The 21,518-nt window shown below is 42.0% G+C and overlaps 1 protein-coding gene across 1 annotated transcript in view; it reads left to right on the top strand.

The window, feature by feature from the left end:
• Positions 1-2,876: 2,876 nt before the first annotated feature.
• Positions 2,877-21,518, top strand: part of LOC115357896 (disintegrin and metalloproteinase domain-containing protein 10) — a 34,675-nt gene continuing 16,033 nt past the window's right edge. Inside the window, exons 1-8 of the mRNA XM_030049656.1 lie at positions 2,877-3,093; positions 4,667-4,814; positions 5,096-5,214; positions 5,741-5,896; positions 14,064-14,149; positions 15,318-15,440; positions 18,702-18,794; positions 19,620-19,788. Coding sequence (XP_029905516.1) covers positions 3,033-3,093; positions 4,667-4,814; positions 5,096-5,214; positions 5,741-5,896; positions 14,064-14,149; positions 15,318-15,440; positions 18,702-18,794; positions 19,620-19,788 — 955 coding nt within the window. The 5' untranslated portion in view covers positions 2,877-3,032. The remainder of the gene's footprint in view (positions 3,094-4,666; positions 4,815-5,095; positions 5,215-5,740; positions 5,897-14,063; positions 14,150-15,317; positions 15,441-18,701; positions 18,795-19,619; positions 19,789-21,518) is intronic.

Raw genomic sequence — 21,518 nt, 5'->3', positions numbered from 1 at the left:
AAACCCAAGATGCCATCGTTTTATGGCTGCAGCTTTACATCAAACATAAATTATCCATATGTTTTATCCATCATTTTATCCAAATTCCCTGTAATTCAGCAGGACATACTTGGCATACATATCTTGAGATCCCAGAATGAAAATTTAAGTTCAATGAAAGTTTATACAGGGAAAAGCTGATGGACCCATGAAGGTGTTAAGTTGCACTTCTTTTTATTTAGAGTGCTGCAGCAGGGAGAGTAGTTCCATATGGCTCTGTGTGTGTGAGTGTGTGTGTGTGTGTGTGTGTGTGTGTGTGTGTGTGTGTGTGTGTTGGTGGGTGGGTGAGAGAGAGAGAGCGAGTGTGTATGCGCCTGTGCATGTTTTTACATGCCGGTGTGTGTGTGGGTGTGTCTGAGTCTGTGACGTCATTGCCCAGTCCGGGTGATCCCTTCCTGGCCAATCGGTGTGCGGCAGGAGGTTTCCGGGGAGGCGGTCAGTGGATGATTAAAAGTGTGGGTGGGGTTAAGTACTAAACCAGGCAGTAAAACCTTGACCTGTGGGAGTAGTGCGGCACCTTCTTGTAGTGTCTGCACTTGTCTGCAACTGCCCAAGTGTGATGTCTAGTACGTTTAATATTGCTCGATGAAAAACCAGTTAAGACACGAGGTGGACCTGCAACAGACAGGGTGGGTATGTCACTGTCATGAGGATGAAGTCATACTCGTGACCAAGCGTGATCTGAATCACTGCATATCACCGAGACATTCAGACTTCATGCTTACAGATAAAAGTTCAGCTGCATACAGCCTCAGGATCAAGATTCAGTCTGATCAGAAACATAAACCTCTACTTTAAATGTACGTTAAATTTTATTGACTACATCCGCAAATTACTTTGGATATTAAAAGGTGCATTACGTAAAACGTAAAACGTAAAATGTAAAACCTTTTAGACTCAGCTGACAACAAGCACATTATTTGGTACACAGATGCTGGTGGTGATAGGGAAAAGGTCATAGGGTCACAAAAATAGACAGGTTTCATTCTCTAGCCAACATGAATGTCACCAAATGTCGTGGTGATCCACCAAGCAGTTTTGAGATATGGATAGACCCCTGCTCTCCAGTGTGGCAACAAACATCGAATAAACCATAACTTGATGGTTGAGTCGACATGGTTACAGTCACAGGACCGGCTGATCATCTCATCATTGGACTCATTGATAAATGATATAAAATGAGCCTAAAGGTTCTCACTTACGTCAGCTCAGTTTGAATAGTGCTCTTTAAAGACTGGATAAGTTAAACGATTAGATTTGGGTAATGGTTTTTCATAGTAAAATATGTGCAGTTTTGAATTTACACCTTTGATTTTATGTATAAACATAAAATGTGAGTGTGATTTGTTGGTGTCTGAAGTTTCTTGAAAATTTACTTGCAGTACACAGTCCTGAACTGGCAGCACCAACTACTTTGTGGAAAATCCTGGCTTGCCAGAAGCACTGAGGCACGCCTCCAGTCATTCTAAATTTTACTTTTACAAGCAAAAGAAATTGGTTTTGGTGGGTGTTAATATTTGATATCTTCCTGAAAATCCTCCCAGAGGCTTTTATTCTTGCCCTTACTGGCAGGATGAGGGCTTTCAACACAATTCAGCAGAGACAGCTGTCGCACTTGTTTATGATTTTGCTGATTTTACTGGATGTACCACAGTGATTTTGTTCCAGACCAGTCACTGATCAGACTCCCATGGGAACAACAATATGCTGTGTTGCTACTGTTGGTGCAGCTCCAGCTTTCATTTTGCTGTGTCTGGATGCAAACCATTTGAAGAGCTTGTTATGGTGAAACAAGGGTCGAGGGCCCGGGAACTGCTGCATCACACAATCCTCTGTAGGAAACACATTTCCCAGCTGCTGTGTGGCTTTATACAACACAACAGGGACTGCTTAACAACAGAAAGGGAAACACACTTGTACAGTGCACAAGTGATGATTTAATATTCTTAATATCAAGAATGTGGTGGCCGGGAAACTGTGTTTACTTTTTCCAGACTACTGTGTTCACTAATGCCATATGTGCCAATTTTTCTCTTTTAGAAGGTCATTCACTTCCTATGTGTTAACACACTCACGAGATTTTAACTTCTGTTGTGCATTAAAAAAAAAAAAAAAAAAAAAAAAAAATCAAATAAATTTCCCATTCACAGTTTCCCATGCTGTTATTTTAGGTAGCTAAACCTTTGTCTCAGTTACCTCACTTCCGAGTGTTACATTTTCTCTGGTGATATTGTTCCTCAAATTTGTCTAAAACTGTCACTTATTGTTTGAAAGAGGCCACAAAATAGCTCTGACACACCACCTGTCATATGAATGCTTACTTCCCCTCTTATTTTGAGGAAGATTTTCAGTTCTTTATCACCCCCACAATATGATCACAAGTGTCTATAATCAGATCTGTGGGTGGTGGCCCCCACATGAGTGAATCAGACATTTATAATCAGTGATATCCCAGAGAATAAGCATTTTTTCACCCATCAACACTGTGCATGTTTTAATCGGTTCATAGACTGGCGTGTTACAACATTAACTCTTGTGTTATAGTGTTGGCCACAGGGCAGCTTCTGTTTGAGCAATTGGAAGATAAATACCTTTTGGTGTGTCTTTTATTTTGATATTTGACATTGAATTATAATCCCACTTAAATTTTTACATTGCTCAAAGTGCCTGTTTGAGCTTAACATGATACCCGCAATAAAATTATTCTTCTTATTTGAAGATTATCTCCTCCAAATCTTTGCCAAAGCACTCTCTTTATGCCACATTGAACAAATGACTCAGAGCAGGATAGGAAACAAGTCTGAATATGCCTCTCAACTGAGCGTTTGAATCTCGATGCTGAGTTCTGGCTTGAACTTCTTAACTAGTCACATTCCACTGTGGGAAGGCCACAGGTAAGAGGCTGAGAAAGGAAGAAGTAAAGAGAAAAGACATGAACAAGAGAGAGCGCGAGTGAACAAAAGAGGGGAGAAAGGCACACCAATGAAGAAATTATGAGCATTCAACACTACTGGCTGCTTCTGCTGCTGGTCAGCTGCCGGGAAGGGATTACAGGTAGTGTGGCTATGGAATGTGTGTGTGTGTGTGTGTGTGTGAGTATGTGTGTGTGTGTGTGTGTGCATCTGAGACAGTATTCCCCAAACCACACACTGAATATGTATGTGTGGCTGTATGTGGGTGTGCACACATGAATGTTGGCATATGTGTGCATCTTTGTGATCACATAGGTGTGTGTGTGTGTGTGTGTGACTGGGTGTGTCCATCTGTGCGTGTGCAGGTATGTGTATGGGTCTGCTGTCTGAGGCTCACATGTCAGTCATTTGGTGAGCTGGCTCAGCTGGAAGCTCTTTGGATGGCCAGAGGAGGACATGTCTCAACCTGCCTGCGCTGGAATGCTGCTACCAGCACTAGCCCTCACACAAAGCCTCGCGCTGATGAACACATCAGGATTATGTTTGCTAGTTGTGATTAATGGGGTACACCCACTTATGAAATATGCCTGATTCACAGAGGAGCAGCTGTAGGAAGAATCCACCTTGAATGAGAAAAATTAGGCAAAAAGTGAGGCCATGCAACACTTTAAAGGGACAGTAAAAAAAAAAAAATGCAACATTTTCATTTTACTGTTTCTATATTACCAATTGATACCATATTATAGCGACTCATCCTATAGCCAGTTCTAGAAAAGCTTTTATATTTACTGCTCTGAGCACTTGAGGGGATTCTTTCCCAGGAAAAGCCCTCTGCTACACCGGAAGTGCCACACTTTTCACTTACAAAAGCAGTAATAGCTGCTAGTTCGGACTAAATATGAAAATTCACTGTCTATACAGGCTGATTTTATTAGTAAATTATGATTTTTATGATGCACTATTACTATTATTACACTGTTACCATGGACAGCGCTTACATGGAGTGCAAAACACAAATGCAATGATTCCTTGTCACCAAATGTGTTGCCAAAGTCAAGAAAAACAAAAATGTCTTACTACTTTAAGTCTATGACCTTTACTGGCCTCTATAGGTGACCAGGAACTGCAACAACATTGACACCTCTACTACAAGTAAAATAAATTTAGGATTAAAATGTGAATCAAAAACTTTGGTTTGCAGATGAAAAAGTTTTGCTTGCTGTTGAGCTGAATCTTGTGTGCGTGACCAACACTATAAGACGTGCTGATGTGTCTCCATTGGCCAATCTCAAAGTGAAACTTTGGCATCCACAGATATAATGTTGCTTTGATTTTTTTGATTGCAGTGTTGATAGTTTTGCTCTCAAGCCAGTCTTTTCAATTGCAAAACTGTTCTGCTGGGTTGCATAATGAAAACAAAAAACAGTCCATACTAAAACGGCCTCTCTTTCCATATCTTTTCTACATTTGAGTGGCAGTTGTTTTGTAATGGACACAAACATTAAAGTCACAGTAAAGTCTCCATCTAATTATATACTGTGTAATTGGTACTAAAAAAAATCAACTCCCCTGGTTATTTTGTGCTATGGTGTGATTTAAAAAATATGTATTGATCCTTTAATTTTGCATCTAAAATCTGATGTCACTGTCCTGTTTTGATTGAAGACCTCAAATTAAATGTTTTGTTGTACTGTTTCCATCTTCCCCTCTGCCAGGTGCTGTCAGTGGCATCAGCCCCTATTTAAGGCATTATGAGGGACTGTCGTACGACAGGGAGGATCTGCACAGGAAGCACCTGAGGGCCAGGAGAGCCACGCAGCCTCAGGAGTTCACACTGCAGCTGGACTTCACAGCTTTCCGCAGGTGGCCTCCTCTAACTGTGGCTGCTGCTTCAAAAGCCACGAGAAATACACAGCATTCTGATTAAATATCCAGTATTGCTGCAGTTGAATGCACTCTTTGATCATGTTCCTAAATGAACAAACAATGTCAGTCAATTAATCTCCATTTGCATACTGTTGAGAGATCAAAATACTTTGCACAGCTGTGTGAAGCTTTGACCACATCTGTAAGCTGTTGTGTGTGTGCGCGCGTGTGTGTGTGTGTTGTGTGCGTGTGTGTATTGCGTGCGTGTCCTGATTTAGAGCCTTCCAGTTGCGTCTGAAGCGAAGTGCAGCAGGATTCTCTGAACATTTCGAGGTGGTCAGTGAAAATGGTCGCACAGCAGCTGACCTCTCCCATTTATATTCAGGAACACTAGAGGGTGGGTATGACAGAGATACAATTATTATCAGACTAAAACCACTCAGTAGAGCACTTACCTGCAAAATCACTGTAATAGACCTGTTCATAGCAGCCATTTTGACATGAAACTGCAGGGTAAAAACAGATGTGTCTAATGATATTAATTAACATTTTCTTCCACTTAAGTGTTGCAGAGTCTTTCCAGTGAGCCTGCATGCACAACACAGGACCCTGGCTCTGTCAGACCTCAATGGTCATTAGTAACATCTGTGTTTACCCTGCTATTTCAAGTCAAAATGGCTGCTGTGAAAAAGGTCTCTTGCTAAGAATACTGGCCCGGTTCCATATTGCCCACAGTGTGGACACTACAGACTGACACCTCTGATGTATTTCGACTGCCTCCAAGTTTCTGATTTCAGCTGATCAGTTATTCTGACTGTCTGTGTGTCTCTCCCTTTTTCTTGGTTATCTCTCAGGTATTTGTTGTCTTTGCCTCCCTCTCCCTCACTCCTTGACATTTTGCCTCTTCTGACCTGGTCTTGTAGGTGCACACGGTTCAGCCTGCCATGGCTCAGTTATACAGGGCCAATTTGAGGGCTCCATCCATACAGACAATGGGACATTTTACATAGAGCCAGTCCATAGGTACACCACCAGTGAGACTGATCATCACTCCATAATCTACCACGAGGACGACATGGGTAACAATGCCTTCATTTCTTTAACCTTTATTTATCCAGGAAAGGTTTCCTATGCGTGCTGTCTTCACAGATTTTTCAGTCTTCTACAAGCCTCTTAGCAACATCACTGGAGCACTTAGAGGGTTATATTTTCTGAACAAGGACTCCCTAGTGGTTGTTGAAGTTGTTGAGTGCAGGATTCATTCACTCTCCTTGCCAAGATTTTTCCACCTCGTCTTAAGATGAACCAGTCATCCTCCTTCCATGATTTTATTTACTTCTTTATTCACCGATGTATACAGCATGATGTCTGAGACTTTGCAGCCTGTGGTGGGCCAATCAGTTTCAATGTAAAAATAAATAATTCCCCCAAAGATTCATCAAGTTTGATCCCATGGTTTTCGCAATGTTGAAGCTCAGGGTCCTTTTGGCCTGGTGGTGGTGCTGCGGAGGGAAAATCGGGTTTATATTTAAGATGATGGACACCTGTTTCAAAATCCATCATTCCCCCAAGGTTCATTAAAAACAAAGCAGCAGAAGATGAGATAGGAGAAGGAGAGAGACCCAATCCTGAGTCCTTTCCCTGATATTCGACTGTGGGGAACAAATATGAGAACTGTCTTTGACGGCAGGTTAAACCTCATAACTTCACTTGTATTGCCTGGACATCTGGAGACAACGGCGTCCAAGAAGAAATGCCTCACTCTATCTCTCCTTGTGGTTTGATTAATGGCTCTCCTGGCAAACTACCGACCGATAAACCACTGCAATAAAATACACTATCCGCTTGTTGCTGTTCCTCATCATTCTGTTTCCTATCTCTACAGTATCTGCTGCTGCCTCGGGCTCTGGCATGAATTAAGGTTACTAAGAGTCAATGAACCAGCTGTACCCTTTACTCCCAGTGAGAACGGATAGAGTTAAAATCTCACAGGAGAATCTAGTTATAGCTCTTAACGGCGTGGGGGGGGAGCACCCACCCTGGTTACCAGCCAAAGAAAAGATGGACCTGGCATGGTGTGTCTTTAGGAGGAGGAGGAGGGAGGGAGGCAGGGAGAGAGAGGAGGAAAATAAAGAGAAGGACATGGGAGAAAGGACTGGACGGCGGTGGTTGTAAGCTATCTACAGTTATACAGCAGAAAAAGAGGTGGGGAGGAGGATGGAGTGCAATCGTGAGATGGTTGGGGTATGTAAGGGAGAGGAGAGGTTGAAGAAGGAGGAGAAGAGCAGGAGGAAAATGTGATCTTGGTCTCAGAGGGTGAAGGCCTTGAAGACAGTTGCCATGACGATACATTAAAACTCAGTCTTGTTGGCTCCTAAGTGTGTCCATCTCATCATTCGGCCAGCTGGCATTCAGAACTCTGAGCTGTCATAATGTTCAGTGTGTGTGCATGAATCTGTGTGTGTGTGTAGGCCTGTGTTTGTGCATGCATCTGTGTTAGATGATTTCCAAGAAGGGATGTAGCTGGAAACGCACTGAACCGTACCACGGATCATGCCAAGGCCCCCTTGTGCTTGTCCTGAACTCTTCCCAGACTCCCTGACTGCCTTTTTTCCCCATTTCTTTTACCCCCCTTTCACAACTGTAGCAAAACTGTACTTGAGAGGCGTTGCTATTGACAACATCCTGTACATTAATTCCAGAGCCAGCATATCTGCAGGAAACGGCGAAAGATTTGGCTTGGCGATGTTTTGATAAAACAATCAATGCTTCCATCGGAGCGCTAAATTGGGACAGGTGAAGCTGAGATAGCGCTGTGTGTGTACTGTCACTTCCTGTCGTTGTGGTGTGAATGCAAGCAGGAGTTGAATAGCCCGAGGACATTCTGGCTCCTGGGATGCAGGATGTCATGAGGCCCCTTGGAAGTGGGACACAGGGCAGCATTCAGGTTGGCCTTTGTAATAAATACAGTATAAAAATATCAGGGACACACAATTGGCATCTCACTATAGTGCTCTAGCATTTTTAACATTATGCCAATTAGTGGAGGGGGACCACATTGTTTGTTCACAGGGAACAACATGTTTACTGCTGCTTTGTCTTTTTGTGGCTGACAAGGTGAAAAGTTATGTTTCCTCAGTGATTATGGATCTGTTTGGCACATGCTTGGGTGCAACGGATCATCTCTCAACATGTTTTTGTGTTGTTGTGTGTTGTCAGAGCTGGGACACTCTTATCTATGTATGTATGTATGTATGTATATCTATCTATCTATCTATCTGTCTGTCTGTCCATTTAAATTAAACAAATTATAAGTAAAATTAGTAAAGCATAAACAATAAAAATAATCAGTTACCAAAGACATAATTAGTTATGATGTTTCCCTCACAATGCAGAAAAGGTGAGGACCGATTTCAAACCGCTGTTTATATGCAGGATGCTGTGTAGAGGCGCGTTAGAAGGGCTTCAGATTATAATTTTTAAATTACAATTAATGTCAGATTCTCAAGTTATTTGTGATTAATTTCTTCTTGAGTGGCATATTTAACATGCAGTGTTTTGCAGTTGAAAGGAGGAAAGGAGGAAAGTTAACATCAACTACAAGTTATCATTTACTCTCTACTCTTTGATATTATGTCATGAAAGACATAAGAAGATGTGCAAGGAAGGCCCAATTCATACAGGGTCCCCTGACTGGACATTTGGAAGGCATTTTCAGTTTCAGTTGTTTTTACTCTGTCCTGTAGTGTTTGTTTGGCTTGTTTGGTTAGTTAACTCTGTCCTGTTTTTACTCTGTCCTGTAGTGTTTGTTTGGCTTGTTTAGTTAGTTAACAACTAGCTAAACTACTAAGAAATAAACAACCGTACCTCAAGATAGTAAGTCATAATATGGTTGTGATAAGTACTGATGCTGTAGGAGATATTCTGCCATCCATAGCTGAATACATGCCCACACATCTGTACATAAAAGTGAACATGCCCAGCAAATGATAGAATACGTGAAATTGCAACTTGACCTCTTCACCTCTTGTGTGTCTGGTGCTATAGATGCTCACCAAATACAGGTGGAGGGCTGTAACAGCAGGATATTTGCAAAATTTTGTTGTTGCCACCTCAGAGATTCTTGACACAGGGCACATAATTCTGTTGATCTGGTCAAGTGAGCCACCTAGGAGTCTTTTAATTTGAAAAGAACCATGCAGAATCACAGTGGTGTCTCCATTTTCTCCATTACTATGATCTGAATTAGCCACTGTCAGAGAGTTAACTAAACAGCCAGCACGCTGCAGATGTACTCACACTTCTTCAGCCAACTATGGGAGCTGTAGCGCTAAGGCTCTTTGTTCATTTAAGATCATAACTCAGACAGTGTTATGAACTGCCTCATTGTACCCAGTCCTATAGTTTTTTGTTTTGTTTTGTTTTGTTTTTTGAGATAAAAATACATAATTGGAAATATGGACTTTCAGAGAGAATGGCTTATTGTGTGTGTGTGTGTGTGTGTGTGTGTGTGTGTGTGTGTGTGTGTGTGTGTGTGTGTGTGTGTGTGTGTGTGTGTCAGCTCGGTCATGTCTTCATACTCTGTAGAACTGAAAGAGGAGAGGCAACCCTTCACATCAAACAATTCCAGAGCAAGGAGTGTCTGTATGTGTGTGTGTGTGTGTGTGTGTGTGTGTGTGTGTGTGTGTCCTATAGTTACCCACAGTTGACGTGATGTCTCCTTTGAAGTTTACACAACATGCAGTGTGAATGATCTACTATGGAGCAGTTTATATTTCCTGTAGCTTTACTGCTCACCTATGCTGCCTCAGTTTCCTGCTCACACACACCCATCACACACAAACACACACACACACACACACACACACACACACACCATCATTCACCATGTTCAGATGTATCAAGTTTCATTGTTCATAAATAATGATTATTGTAACATGTCACCTCTTAATGTTTACCCCCTGGGATTGAGATTATTAATTACCTTTTGAAAAATGAAAGTGATTTTTGGGATTCCACAGGCAGGAAAAAGCTTCAGTGAAGTTGATCATCTTGAGAGCCCTGGGGAAGGCATCTGCGTGTGTGATCCCCTCTATTGTTATTTAATCTTTTTACAATATGTCCACTGGAAATATTGACTGAAGCTGTTAGTTGCATTCCACACTGTGTCTAGTGAGCATGTAAATGAGCCTTCAAGCCCTTATTTCTTCACGAAATTTCTTGCCAAATCACATCGTAACCTCTACAGAGGATTTCAGAGTATGCTGGTTAAGAAATATTGCAAAGGGAGACCGGCTGGCCTGCTGCTCTTACAGCAATCCCCGAAGATTACCCGTTTGCACCGACAGCTGTGCCAAGCTGGACTTTTGACATGAAAAAAGTATCATTGTTTATTCTTATGATATTTTTAGTGATATATGGATGGGCTTTTGCAAAAAAGAGAACGGGGCTGCTCAACTGCCAATTCAATTTCGTCTTTCCTGGAAAACAGTGATACAGTTCCATGCAAAATAGGAAGCAGCTACAGCGCCCCCAGGCCAGATGGCGTAGCCCCAAGTTGAGATCAACACGTTCGCTGTCAAACTGTACATAAAAATGTCATAAATAGGCTAGGCTAAATCAGGAGGGTTTGTGTGTGTGTGTGTGTGTGTGTGTGTGTGTGTGTGTGTGTGTGTGTGTGTGTGTGGAGGGGTTGTTTTTGGCTGACTGAAGCATAAAAGCTTCCACCCAGCCTGCAAATCATGATGTATATGTGAGTGTTATGGGGCCTTGTGGTAGTTCGGGCCGTCTTGTAACAGGCAGGTTAAAGGTTCAGTCCCAGCTGTTGCAGCATCCTTGAGCAAGACACTGAAGCCACTCTGCCTAAATATGAGTGCTAAAGGTTGACATTTTGTAATATTGTGTAAATGTAACATAATGAAGATGTCATCTCGCAGTGGGCAGGCTTCTCAACCGTGAATGTTATGTAAGTGTTATGCTGGAATAATAATTTGATCAGGAAAAGGGCACTGGCACAGGTTGTCGACATTATACACCGAACCCTGGAGATGGATCCCGATGATTGCCGGGAATTCAGTCTCGGTGCAGCAAAACGATGATTTTTCAAATGTGAAAACCTGTTTTGTTTTGGTTACTGTTCCACATTTTCCAGTCCAAAGTCTGGCAGACGAATAGTTAAGTGGTTTCTAAAGGCTCTTTCAGGTGTGTGCAGATTCGGATAGATTGCTTTGCTGCTTCAGTTGGTGAATACGCTCGGATAAAAAATAGCTTTTGTTAACAAGTTTGGCTGCACAGCTCAGAAACATCTATCTCCTTCATTGGCCTTAAATTAGTCCGGTGTTGCATAACTTTAGGGCGAGAGAGAGTGAGTGAGAGAGAGAGAGAGAGAGGGAGCATGGGCAATCGGAGAAGTCTACAAATAATTCAGTCGAGGGTTCAACACCTGGCATTTAGCCCCCCAACCCCCGCAATACTATGTATAGAGAGAGGCTGCTGTTTCTGATTGGCTGATGTAGTTCAGTAGGATGGTGTGATCCAATCATGTGTCTGCCTCTCACTGTATGTTCGATCCTACAAGACGTTTAACTGGTGGCATGATGTTTCTTTCTCACACGCACAGTCTCTCACACACACATACACACTGGTGCATTCCCTTTTGAAGTAACCAGTGTCTCGATCTGCTGCTGATCACTCACCTCTTGTCACCTGCAGATGGCATGTGAAAGTGATTATTGTGCCATATGACTCCGATTGTAAGATTGTAAGAATTCATTGCCAATTTTTGACTTTTAATAAACAGGGTGATTGGTTTTCTCCAGACTAATCTTAGCTAAAACCATGGGGGTGTTGAATAATCTCGCTAAACCCTGTTGTAATTTTACCAGAGGGATGCATTCATTACTGAGCATGACTTACAGGACTTTGACTGTGTAGCAGAACTGCTTTAAACATGCACTCAAATAGGTATAAATAATCTGTTATTTTTGATCACAGAACAAACAAACAGATGTGACCTAACCAGTGCAAATATATTGTTCACCTAGTCCTGAATATGTGCTAATGCAAATATTTGCAGTGCCATATGCTAGAGATTAATATTGTGCATCGTAAATTTATTTCTTTGCCATATTTGCTTATGTAATGTGTTTGCTGATAATTTATTGGAAGTGTCCAAGTCATGCAACCTCACATTTGCTCACTTTTCATTCCATTCCCTACAAACCTAATACACTCTGTTGCAACGTGAGGTCTGGTTTGCTCCTGGCCTCTTTGTGGAAGGCTGAGGGTTTTCCAGCACAACGAGACGTGCCAATTTATGCAAATGCAATGCCTCCCATGGCTGCAATCACGCCGTTATTTCATCAAACCGAAGGAGGCAGCCGTCCCAGTGGTGTTGCAAACCTCAGACGGAGATGTTGTTTTATTGAAATCAAACCAGTAGCTACCACTGAGTTTTGCACACAGTGCCCAGTGGCTCCCACTCAGGACCCACTTGTGGTGATTTCCAAATGTTGGCCGCTATCAGTGATGTGTCTGAGAACATGAATGCTCCTGTGCTTGTGTTTTATAGACCTTGCTCGCTTGAAGTGTTGGCAATTGACACACTGAAGCTGATTTCTGCTGTTTTTGTAAGTTGCTGTGGATAATGTGAAATTTATTAGCGACTTATAAAACAAGAGGCAGGAGGCAGAGAAAGCTGTATGACTTTGCGGACACACACGTTTCACTTTAAAATTGGGTTTCCGGAGATAAGCTTCAATTCCACAACTTGATATACTAGGAAATGCCACTTCCTGATAAGTAGAGGATTTGATTTGATTTGGCCCAGTTAAACAGGTCTTGACAGTTTTAGCTTGGCGCCCCAAAAAATGAACTTTGCACTCAGGAAACAACCTGTAGCCCAAAAGAGGACTGATCCTCTTTATCACCAAGGTCACACTATGCAGCTTTTGTGTAAACCTGGGAATTTTCCATGTCTGTTAGACCTTGAAATCTCTGTCAGCAACCAGCACAAAAAGAATGGTAAAGTTTCAGTGCAGCTCTCATAATCGCCTCATCAAATCCCTTTCATGAGTTACAGTGTGAGTTACGTACACAGATTTCAATTTCCGTCTGATAGGAGACCCAGATGCCAAATGTTTCACTAAACACTACATACTACATACTACACACCTCCCACACACACACATGCGCGCGCACACACACACACACACACACACACACACACACAAAACAAGCCTTGTTCCAACACAAACAAATGAGTAACTTGCCAATGTCCAGCCTCTGTCCCTGGTTTACATTTAGATCTGCAAGAGATTGCAAGAGAGTGTGTGTGTGAGTGTGAGTGTGTGTGTGTGTGTGTGTGTGTGTGTGCGTGCGTGCGTGCGTGTGTGTGTGTGTGTGTGTGTGTGTGTGTGTGTGTGAGTGATATGAGTGTGGCTGGATGCATGGATGTAGCTGTAGGAAGTGTTTCATGCAATAATTAATGTGTGTGTTCATGTGTGCAGGCAGGTGGTTAGGTGTGTGTGTGTGTGTGTGTGTGTGTGTGTGTGTGTGTGTGTGTGTGTGTGCGTAGCACTGTGTTTATTTGCAAACGTACCTTACACAATATCTTGCATTTGCCAGAAAAAACAAACAGTCGTGAGTTGAACTGAGGATTTGCGTTTCATCTCTGCTCAGTAACTTATTAGCAAACACAGCAGCTTATTTAGGACAGATTCCAAAGACTATAAACTAAAATTCAGATAAATAATTATCGGCAAAAAAGTTTTCATCAGTATGTGTGTGTCAATGTGTGTTTGGCCATATATGTAAATATATAGAATAGGATATTTACAGTGGATGTGGATGTGTGTGAAGGTCAGTGTGTATCTTTGTGAATTTATGACTGAAATAAAAGAAAGAGACATGACAGACAGAAAAGGGCATAGAAAAGCTTGATGTATTAATACATCTACACATTATCTATATCATATTTTAAGACATCTTTTATCCCGTATTTTATCCTTTTATTGAGTGACTGAGTCTTTTACTTCAGTAACTGAAGTTGATGTCTTTTTGTGTACTGATGCATTGATTTTTCTATCAATACACATTTCTGTCATGTTGTATCTTACCCATATGTTATGTGTTACGTTGTGTCTGTCATTTTAACATGTCATTTCTATTCTATTCTATTCTATTCTATTCTATTCTATTCTATTCTATAAATACTGTTTCTGTCTCTGATTGTTTGTTTCTTTGCAGTCTTGCCGTCCATGGGAACTGAAGCTGATGGATACTGTGGTGCAGGTCATCTGCATTACCTCTCCCAAAGCCTCAAACCCAATGAGGTACGACAGGCCAGACATAACTTCACTGAATCCGCACAAAAACACATACACCCACACACATAGAGATGCACATACATGCACACACACACACACACACACACACACACACACACACACACACACACACACACGCATACTGCCCTGCTTTCCATTACATCCTTCCCTTCCTCCTCTGCAACACTGTTTAGGGGCAATTAGCTCCAAAACCCAAGCCCTTTCCCAGCAAAGTGTCTGATTAATCTGCTATAGCTGTCCTATTTATGAGTGCTCTCAGTCATGTCTCTTTCTTTCAGTCTGTAGAGTCATGAAGAATAAATTGCAGGTTACAGTAAACTAGGTTGTTGTTATCAGAAACTGTCATAAAAAGGATTAAAACCACCCGGTGACTCAAGAGAGATGAAGACAGAGCTTGACCTACAGATCGTGGCCTCAGCTGCACTTACAGTAGCTATTGTAGGTCAAAATCGGCCAGATAACCTGTAGTACACTGTCAGATGATTCAATAAACATCTGGTTTCAGTGTCTGCCAGATCTGCATAGCTGTGTATGCCATCTATTGTTAGATCACGGCTGATTGGGTGGTGGTCCCGGGTCCCTTGTCAAGAATAGCTACCAGGGCAGCGGTGTTGCTCCATTTTTAACATGCCTGCCGCTGAAGATCATTTCCAGTATTTGGTCACTTATTAGGTCATGAAATGCTTCAAACAGATGTTGTTCCCTTTGGAGTGTCCAGATTTTGTCTCAGCCACCACTTAGTTCCTGTCACTCTTTCTTAATGGGAGACATGTCCTACTTTGGGACATCCTGAGCGGTTATTGTTGATATTTATCCCTCGGCTAGACGAATTCCTCTGATGTCACGTTTTGGTTTTGGGGTCAGTCCTTATCAGATGTATCAGGAGGGGTATGTGAAAATGAGGACAAAGGATGGAATAAATCGGAGGTTAGGTTCTAGTATTAAGGTGCAGTGTATATAATCACAACATCACGGTTCAAATCCATGTAATGATCTATGTGGGATTTCTTTTCCCATTTCTCCCGACTTCATTGCACATCTTGAATGTGAAACGTCAAATGTAGTCTTGAAAGAGGGTTCATTATTTCATTCAGATGCTGTCCCTTGTTCCTCCTTCCTCTTGCTCTTGTTATTCCTGTGACTTCATCCACAGGAGGCGCTGGCGAGCCGGTCCAGGAGGACACCCGATGAATCAAAAACCAGCTGCCTGCTGCACCTCCATGCTGACCACCTCTACTTCAAGAAGTTCAAGACTGTCGAGGCTGTCGTGGCTCAGGTGATTGGTTCTGCTTGAATCAGATCTGGTACAAATTTTGGGTCAAATGATATTTCTCAAACAAGATTACATACTTTTATCTTTGCCTAAGAACTGATGCCTAACTATAGAAATGGTACAGGAAAAAAAAGACTGGAAAGAATGAAAAGCAGTGATGATTAAACTTGTTTTGGCTACAAGATGTTCATTGCAATGGTTGAGTAACTACATAGCTTTATGAGTTCTGGCTATTTTTTCAGACCCACCCTCAGACTAATATGACGCATGTCCCATGCTCCAAGACAAGAGTACCCGACTGACCCCATGTCCCATGACAAGAGTGCACAGTGTGTCCCAGAAAGCCATGCTAGAATAATGGTACATCCAGCACCATTATGCAATACTGGAGCATCAAAACAAGGCAGGATTCCCTTAGCTTTGGCAAAGCCTCGCATGTTATCTTTACAAACCTGGCCTGCAGTGCCTGGATTCTGTCTGGGTGCCCGCTGCCGCCAAAATCTGAAGCAAAGTTCATTGGATATTAAGGGTAATTATTCACCTTGATAAACTGGTTGGTTATTTTCCTGTTTATTACCACTACTCCTTTACATTTACATTTATTTTCCCCTCGCTTGTTAGGTTCCCATTTGAAATCAAACTTTGAATGACTCTCCAAAGGAAAACAATTTAATTCAAGGTAGTGCACTGATTACCAATGACATACGTATCAATGCTAATAAAAGGGCCAAGCTGTTGCTGCTACTGGCCTGAGCACAGCCTCGGGGGCCAAATGCCAAGGCCTTCAAAAAATGCACACAGCTGTCATGGCATCGCACATGGCAGGATTAGGAACAAGATCTTCTCGTAGTTGGATCACATGGTGGTGTGCGGGCACTGAACGCTCTGCCATGACTCTGTGCCAGGTGTGAGGGCCGCTGCCACTCCACATGATCAAACCAGCAGCCGGCTCCAGTGTTGTTTGCCTCCTCTCCTGTGCCCCCCCGCCCTCAACTGGACCCAACAGCCCTGCTCCAGCTCCAACTATGAATATGTAGCAACACCACCATCGCTGCCATGCCAAGGTCTATTACAAGCGCTGTAGTAACGTAGATGACAGAGGCCTTCCATAAAATATGATACACCATGTAGCCAATTTGTTCAACCACAATTAATGGCCTAAATGCTACAGTTTCATTAGGAGATTTAGTCACTTTCTTTTGGGATTTAATGGACTCTGTGAACTCTGCAGAGGCTTATTAAATTAAGCGTGTCAAACTTGTGTAACCTTCTGTCCCCTGCCTTTGGTCTTTGACCTTATTCCAGCAGCAAAATTAGTAGCACTGCCTCTGAGCTCCCACTGAGGAGGGGCCAAAGTATGAAAAGTGACATTTTCAGGCTATTATTTAAAAGAAATGGGGCCATTAAACAGATTCAACAGGCTCAACTTTGATCAAAACCACCACAAGTTTTAATCAAAATCCCTTGCAATCCCTTTCAAATTAGAATTTCTTGGTTGAAACACCCACTTCATGATGTTGTTCTTCTGTGGCAAACAAAGTCTTAAACCACGGCACTGGTCAGTATCTGTGTAAAGAACCTTTCCTTGGGGACTAATTTCTGATGGAAGGACGGTTTCTCTATGCCCAATTTCAAGTCATCTGAACACAACAGTGCTGCTGCTTTTAGGAAAACTAATGTGGACGACTTTATTACAGTGATTTAACATTGGTTGGAGAATATCTGAAGTCTCAAAAAGTTCACTTTTATATTGTAGTGCAATGAATGGAAACCAGTGGCTGGGGAAAAAAAAAGGTAGGCGAAATGATATTGGATTTTAAAATGTGACTGCTTACTTTAGGAAAAGATTAGCAGAGGGGTGAAGTAGCCTATATAGATCTAGCAGATATTAGGCTAACCATGCAAAACCACTGGCCTTGTCCTTTAAGAGCACTGGTTTCTGCTGGTTATGTTTTCAATGTGAGCCTTAGGTGAACTGCAGTCTGACCGACACTCGGGGTTAAGAGCTGACCGCCTGTTCGCACGCCTGTGTTGCCTCTGTGCAATAAGCAGCAAGTTAGTGATTTAGGAGTCTTGTTACCCAAACTGAACAGTGTTTTTGTCATCAGGGTCAGAGGTCACATTTGATGTGCAAGCATAATATTAAGTTTAGCCACACACTGATACAGGAATGCAGTGTCATAACACAAATGTTTACTTTTGCAACTTATTACAGAGAATGTGTCCAAATTAGAACCAATAAACAGAATCTGTTATTGCATTCCACATTTCACTGGGACTTCCTAAGAACACAGATGTTTAATTTTATTTAATTACCTTGCATTCATTGGGGCTTTAGTCACATCATCTGGAGCAGGTTCACTTTGTCTCAAAAGCAACCACTCCTATCTGTCCTGTTATGAAGGTTTTATTTACTTATTAGATGTTTCTTACATCTGTGATGGATTTATTAAGATTTTCCTTTGTGGTCAATGCTAGGTCAGTGCTCACATGTTTTTTTTTTTTTTATGGCAGCACTCTTATTTATCCTTGCCTTCTGCTTACTCTCTTTCTCTTCCCTCATCCACCAGGCACCTCTTCTCACCAGGCTCAAATTCTTTCCACCCCGAACAGATATATTTTTGTTTTCCCTGGTCCCACCCCAGCCCTTTGTTGCACTGGCTGAACAATGTTAAGTGATGTGGTGATGCGATCTTTGAGTATAAATGGACAAAATGCTGCTGTCAATCACCGGTGACCTGCTTTTAGTGGACTCGAGTGAGGATCTGGCCTCCGAGGTGTCAGTGTTTACTGTAGTGGAAAGTCCCGGCATGCTGTACTGTATGCACGGCTCCTGCTGTCTGCTGGACTAAAGAAATGATCCTATAGACTCAGACCTTCACATGTGACTGGTTTGCACGTGCCCATCTCAAAGTGACTGCCCGCGCCACCCACGCTACACACTAAACCCTGCACATAACGTTGCTTTACAGATTACCTGCCTTGGTACAAGCATGATCAGAACTCAGTTTTGCAAATAATTCAATGTATATAAATACTTTTGCATGGGGCACTAGATGGGTAGGATTTATTATAGTATTGTGTAGATAATATCAATATAAGAAGTTAACAGGAAAAAAATCTCCAAGTGATATTGTTGTGATATCAAAGCTTCCTGGCACTTTACTGTATGTTGCAAACCTCACTCACCAACCACCCGGATCAGTGTGTGACAGTGTGTTTGGCTGTTGTCTGTTTCAAATGAATGTGTGTCTTTCTCTCCAGGTTGCCTCTTACATGCGAGCCGTGAATGACGTCTATGACAAGGTGGACTTTGACGGAATCAAACTGATCAACTTCAAAGTCAAAACCCTCAGTGTAAGATTCCCCTGCAGCAACAAAATGATTGCCCCAAAGCTCAGCTAGAGTTAATTATTTCAGATGGAGGCCACTGATAGCTCCATGCAAATACCTTGAACTTGATACATTCAATGCACACAAACTGCCTTGACTTTTTTTTTTTTTTTTTTTTTTAAACTCTCTTTTCATTGGAGTGAATAGAACTGAAAAGGCCCTATGGAAGTTTCAGGAAAATGGCCTATAATGGAGATTATTGGTATAATACAGCAGCGGTGCCTACATGTCTTCTGTGGAAATGGATTTCTCAGAACAGACATGTCATACCAGTGGGAATCAGACTGAGACAGGCTCTGACTGATTTAAAAAAAAAAAAAAAAAAAAAAAGGAATTTGCAAACTTTCTCACAGCTTGTGAACACTTGCATGGCAGGTGAACTTCTTGAGTCAGTCATTTGACAAATCTTTCAGTCTCATATTTCAGTGTTAAAATCTTGTTTTTCTTTAAACAGTTGAAAAAATAATTGCCATTGGAATGAACTAATCCCCTTCAACCTGTTTGCAAAATATTCTTGAGTCAAGTGTAATTTTCTTGACACTAATAGTGATCTGCCTTATTCTGCTTCATTTAAACATATTTATACTTGTTCCCAGGTTTTCCTGAAACTTATCTCAGCCCATCGGCAGACCTTTTCATTTATTTTAAGAAAAACAAGATTTGAACTCTGAAAATGAGACTGTAAATTACTTATTAAGATAGAGATTTTTTCAGCATAGTCCATATTTAAGATTTGATTAATCAGATCTTAGTCCAACTGTCTCTGTCTCCCTCTCTCTCTCTCTCCAGGTGATCAAAAAAGAGGATAACACAGATCCTCTGCAGCGGCCCTTCATCGGCCCAGAGAAGCTGCTGAGTCTGTTCTCAGAGAGCAACTGGGGGAACTACTGCCTGTCCTACCTGCTCACTAACAGAGACTACAGCGGAGTGCTGGGGCTCGCATGGGAGGGCAAGGCAGGTGAGATGGAGTCATAGGCTTGCACATGAGGATGCACATAAGTCAGAAATGCACAGACCTGTGCACAAAGCCACAGACATGCTTGCATACACATTCACACATATGCATACTTGTATTTTCCCATGCCCCATAAAGCTTACAGTCCTTCTCCTATAAGCAGGGGGAAAGAAGAGAAAAAAAGATGTGACACACAACAGCGGGGTAATAAATGGATTGAAACTCACAACATGATGAGTATGTGGTATGCAGGCTGTTCCAGGACATGGAAAACAATGACACCTTTGCTCAATCCCAACAATACTGATAACTTGGAAACAAACACATCATGCCATCCAAGTGAGACATCATCAACAACAACTTCTCTTAACCATTTGATTAGCTTGAGTCATGTGCGCATCACAGATACACATGGGATATCCAGGTAGATGTGTAGGTACAGATAACTATCAGGCAATGCCACTCGTCTCACTTTAGACCTGGTTGCGATACAAAGTCAACACTTATTTTGTAGCCTTTTAGGTAGCAAAATATGTAAAAATCATATAAGAAAACATCTTACCTAACAAAAACACAGAGTAGATGTTTAGATTGGACTTATCGATGCTGAAAAATTATGTGTTTTGGAAAGGAATGTGAGAGGGTAATGAGTGTGCATCCCTCCAGCATGTTTTTCTTGCTCTGTCCTTCCTCCCTGTGTGAATCTCTGTGTGGATAGCAGTCGCTGATCTATCCAAGCAGCTCCCTCTGTGGCTCCCAGGACTCCCTGGCCTTGATATAACACAAAATGCCCTGAGGCCACTTTCAATACTGCCACACACACAATTTCCCAGCCAAAGTGAATATTAGACCTCCAATACCTAGAGAGGAGGTAAATCAGGGATGAGGAATGTGCAGAATCTGCTTCATTTAGTGGTACTGAATTGTGTGATAAAAAGAAAGAGGCCAAACAAATGTTGAAATGAATGTGCATAAAGCGATGCATAATGAAACCTGAACATGCAATAGGTGTGCAAAAATGGTGCAAATGGTGCTGTCGACCAAGGACATCCGGAGGCAGGACAAACTGGTGCAGAAGTCTGCAAGCTTTCCGCAGTTTTGGTTAAATGATATTGTGAATAATAGAGGTGCAGGGGTTGTATTGCTCTTGGTTCAGGACTGATGCACAGGCTCTGTTTTTGGTTTAAGAGACCAAAAGCGAACTCCTCAATTAACATTCCTTACTGATATGCATGTTAAGCTGCCTTGCCCTGTAGGGTTGAGCTGAAGTCATTAAGAAATAGTTCAGAAAATCACAAAATGCCAGTGGAACTCTGTGGAACTTTGTTATTGAGCTAATTACCTATCATTAGATATTAAAATAGATTTATTATTTAGTTTTGATTTTTGATAATCTACCTATGTGCATGAACGTTGCATTTAATTTCTTACACCTAAATGCTGCACGAATACACAAGCTAATGCTCTAAAATGGCAAGACGCTAATATGAACCAGCCAATGGCCAATGGCAGCAATGTGACACTTCTTAATGTCAATGAGGTCTCACAGGTCTGGTGACAAAGCTCTCTCTGTGGTGTTATTGTTGTTTTGGAGGAAGTGGGGGTTGACCGTGTGTGTGTGCGCGCGCGTGTGTGTGTGCGGGAATTGTCGTAGTTTCTCTCATGGGAGGGTCTTCTTGCTTATTTCCATGACTTTGTCTCATTCACAGCTCCTGATTGGCTAAAATGGGGGG

Source organism: Myripristis murdjan, chromosome 4 (genome assembly GCF_902150065.1).
Source record: "Myripristis murdjan chromosome 4, fMyrMur1.1, whole genome shotgun sequence".
NCBI lineage: Eukaryota > Metazoa > Chordata > Actinopteri > Holocentriformes > Holocentridae > Myripristis > Myripristis murdjan.
This window is presented reverse-complemented; position numbering and strand designations above follow the sequence as displayed.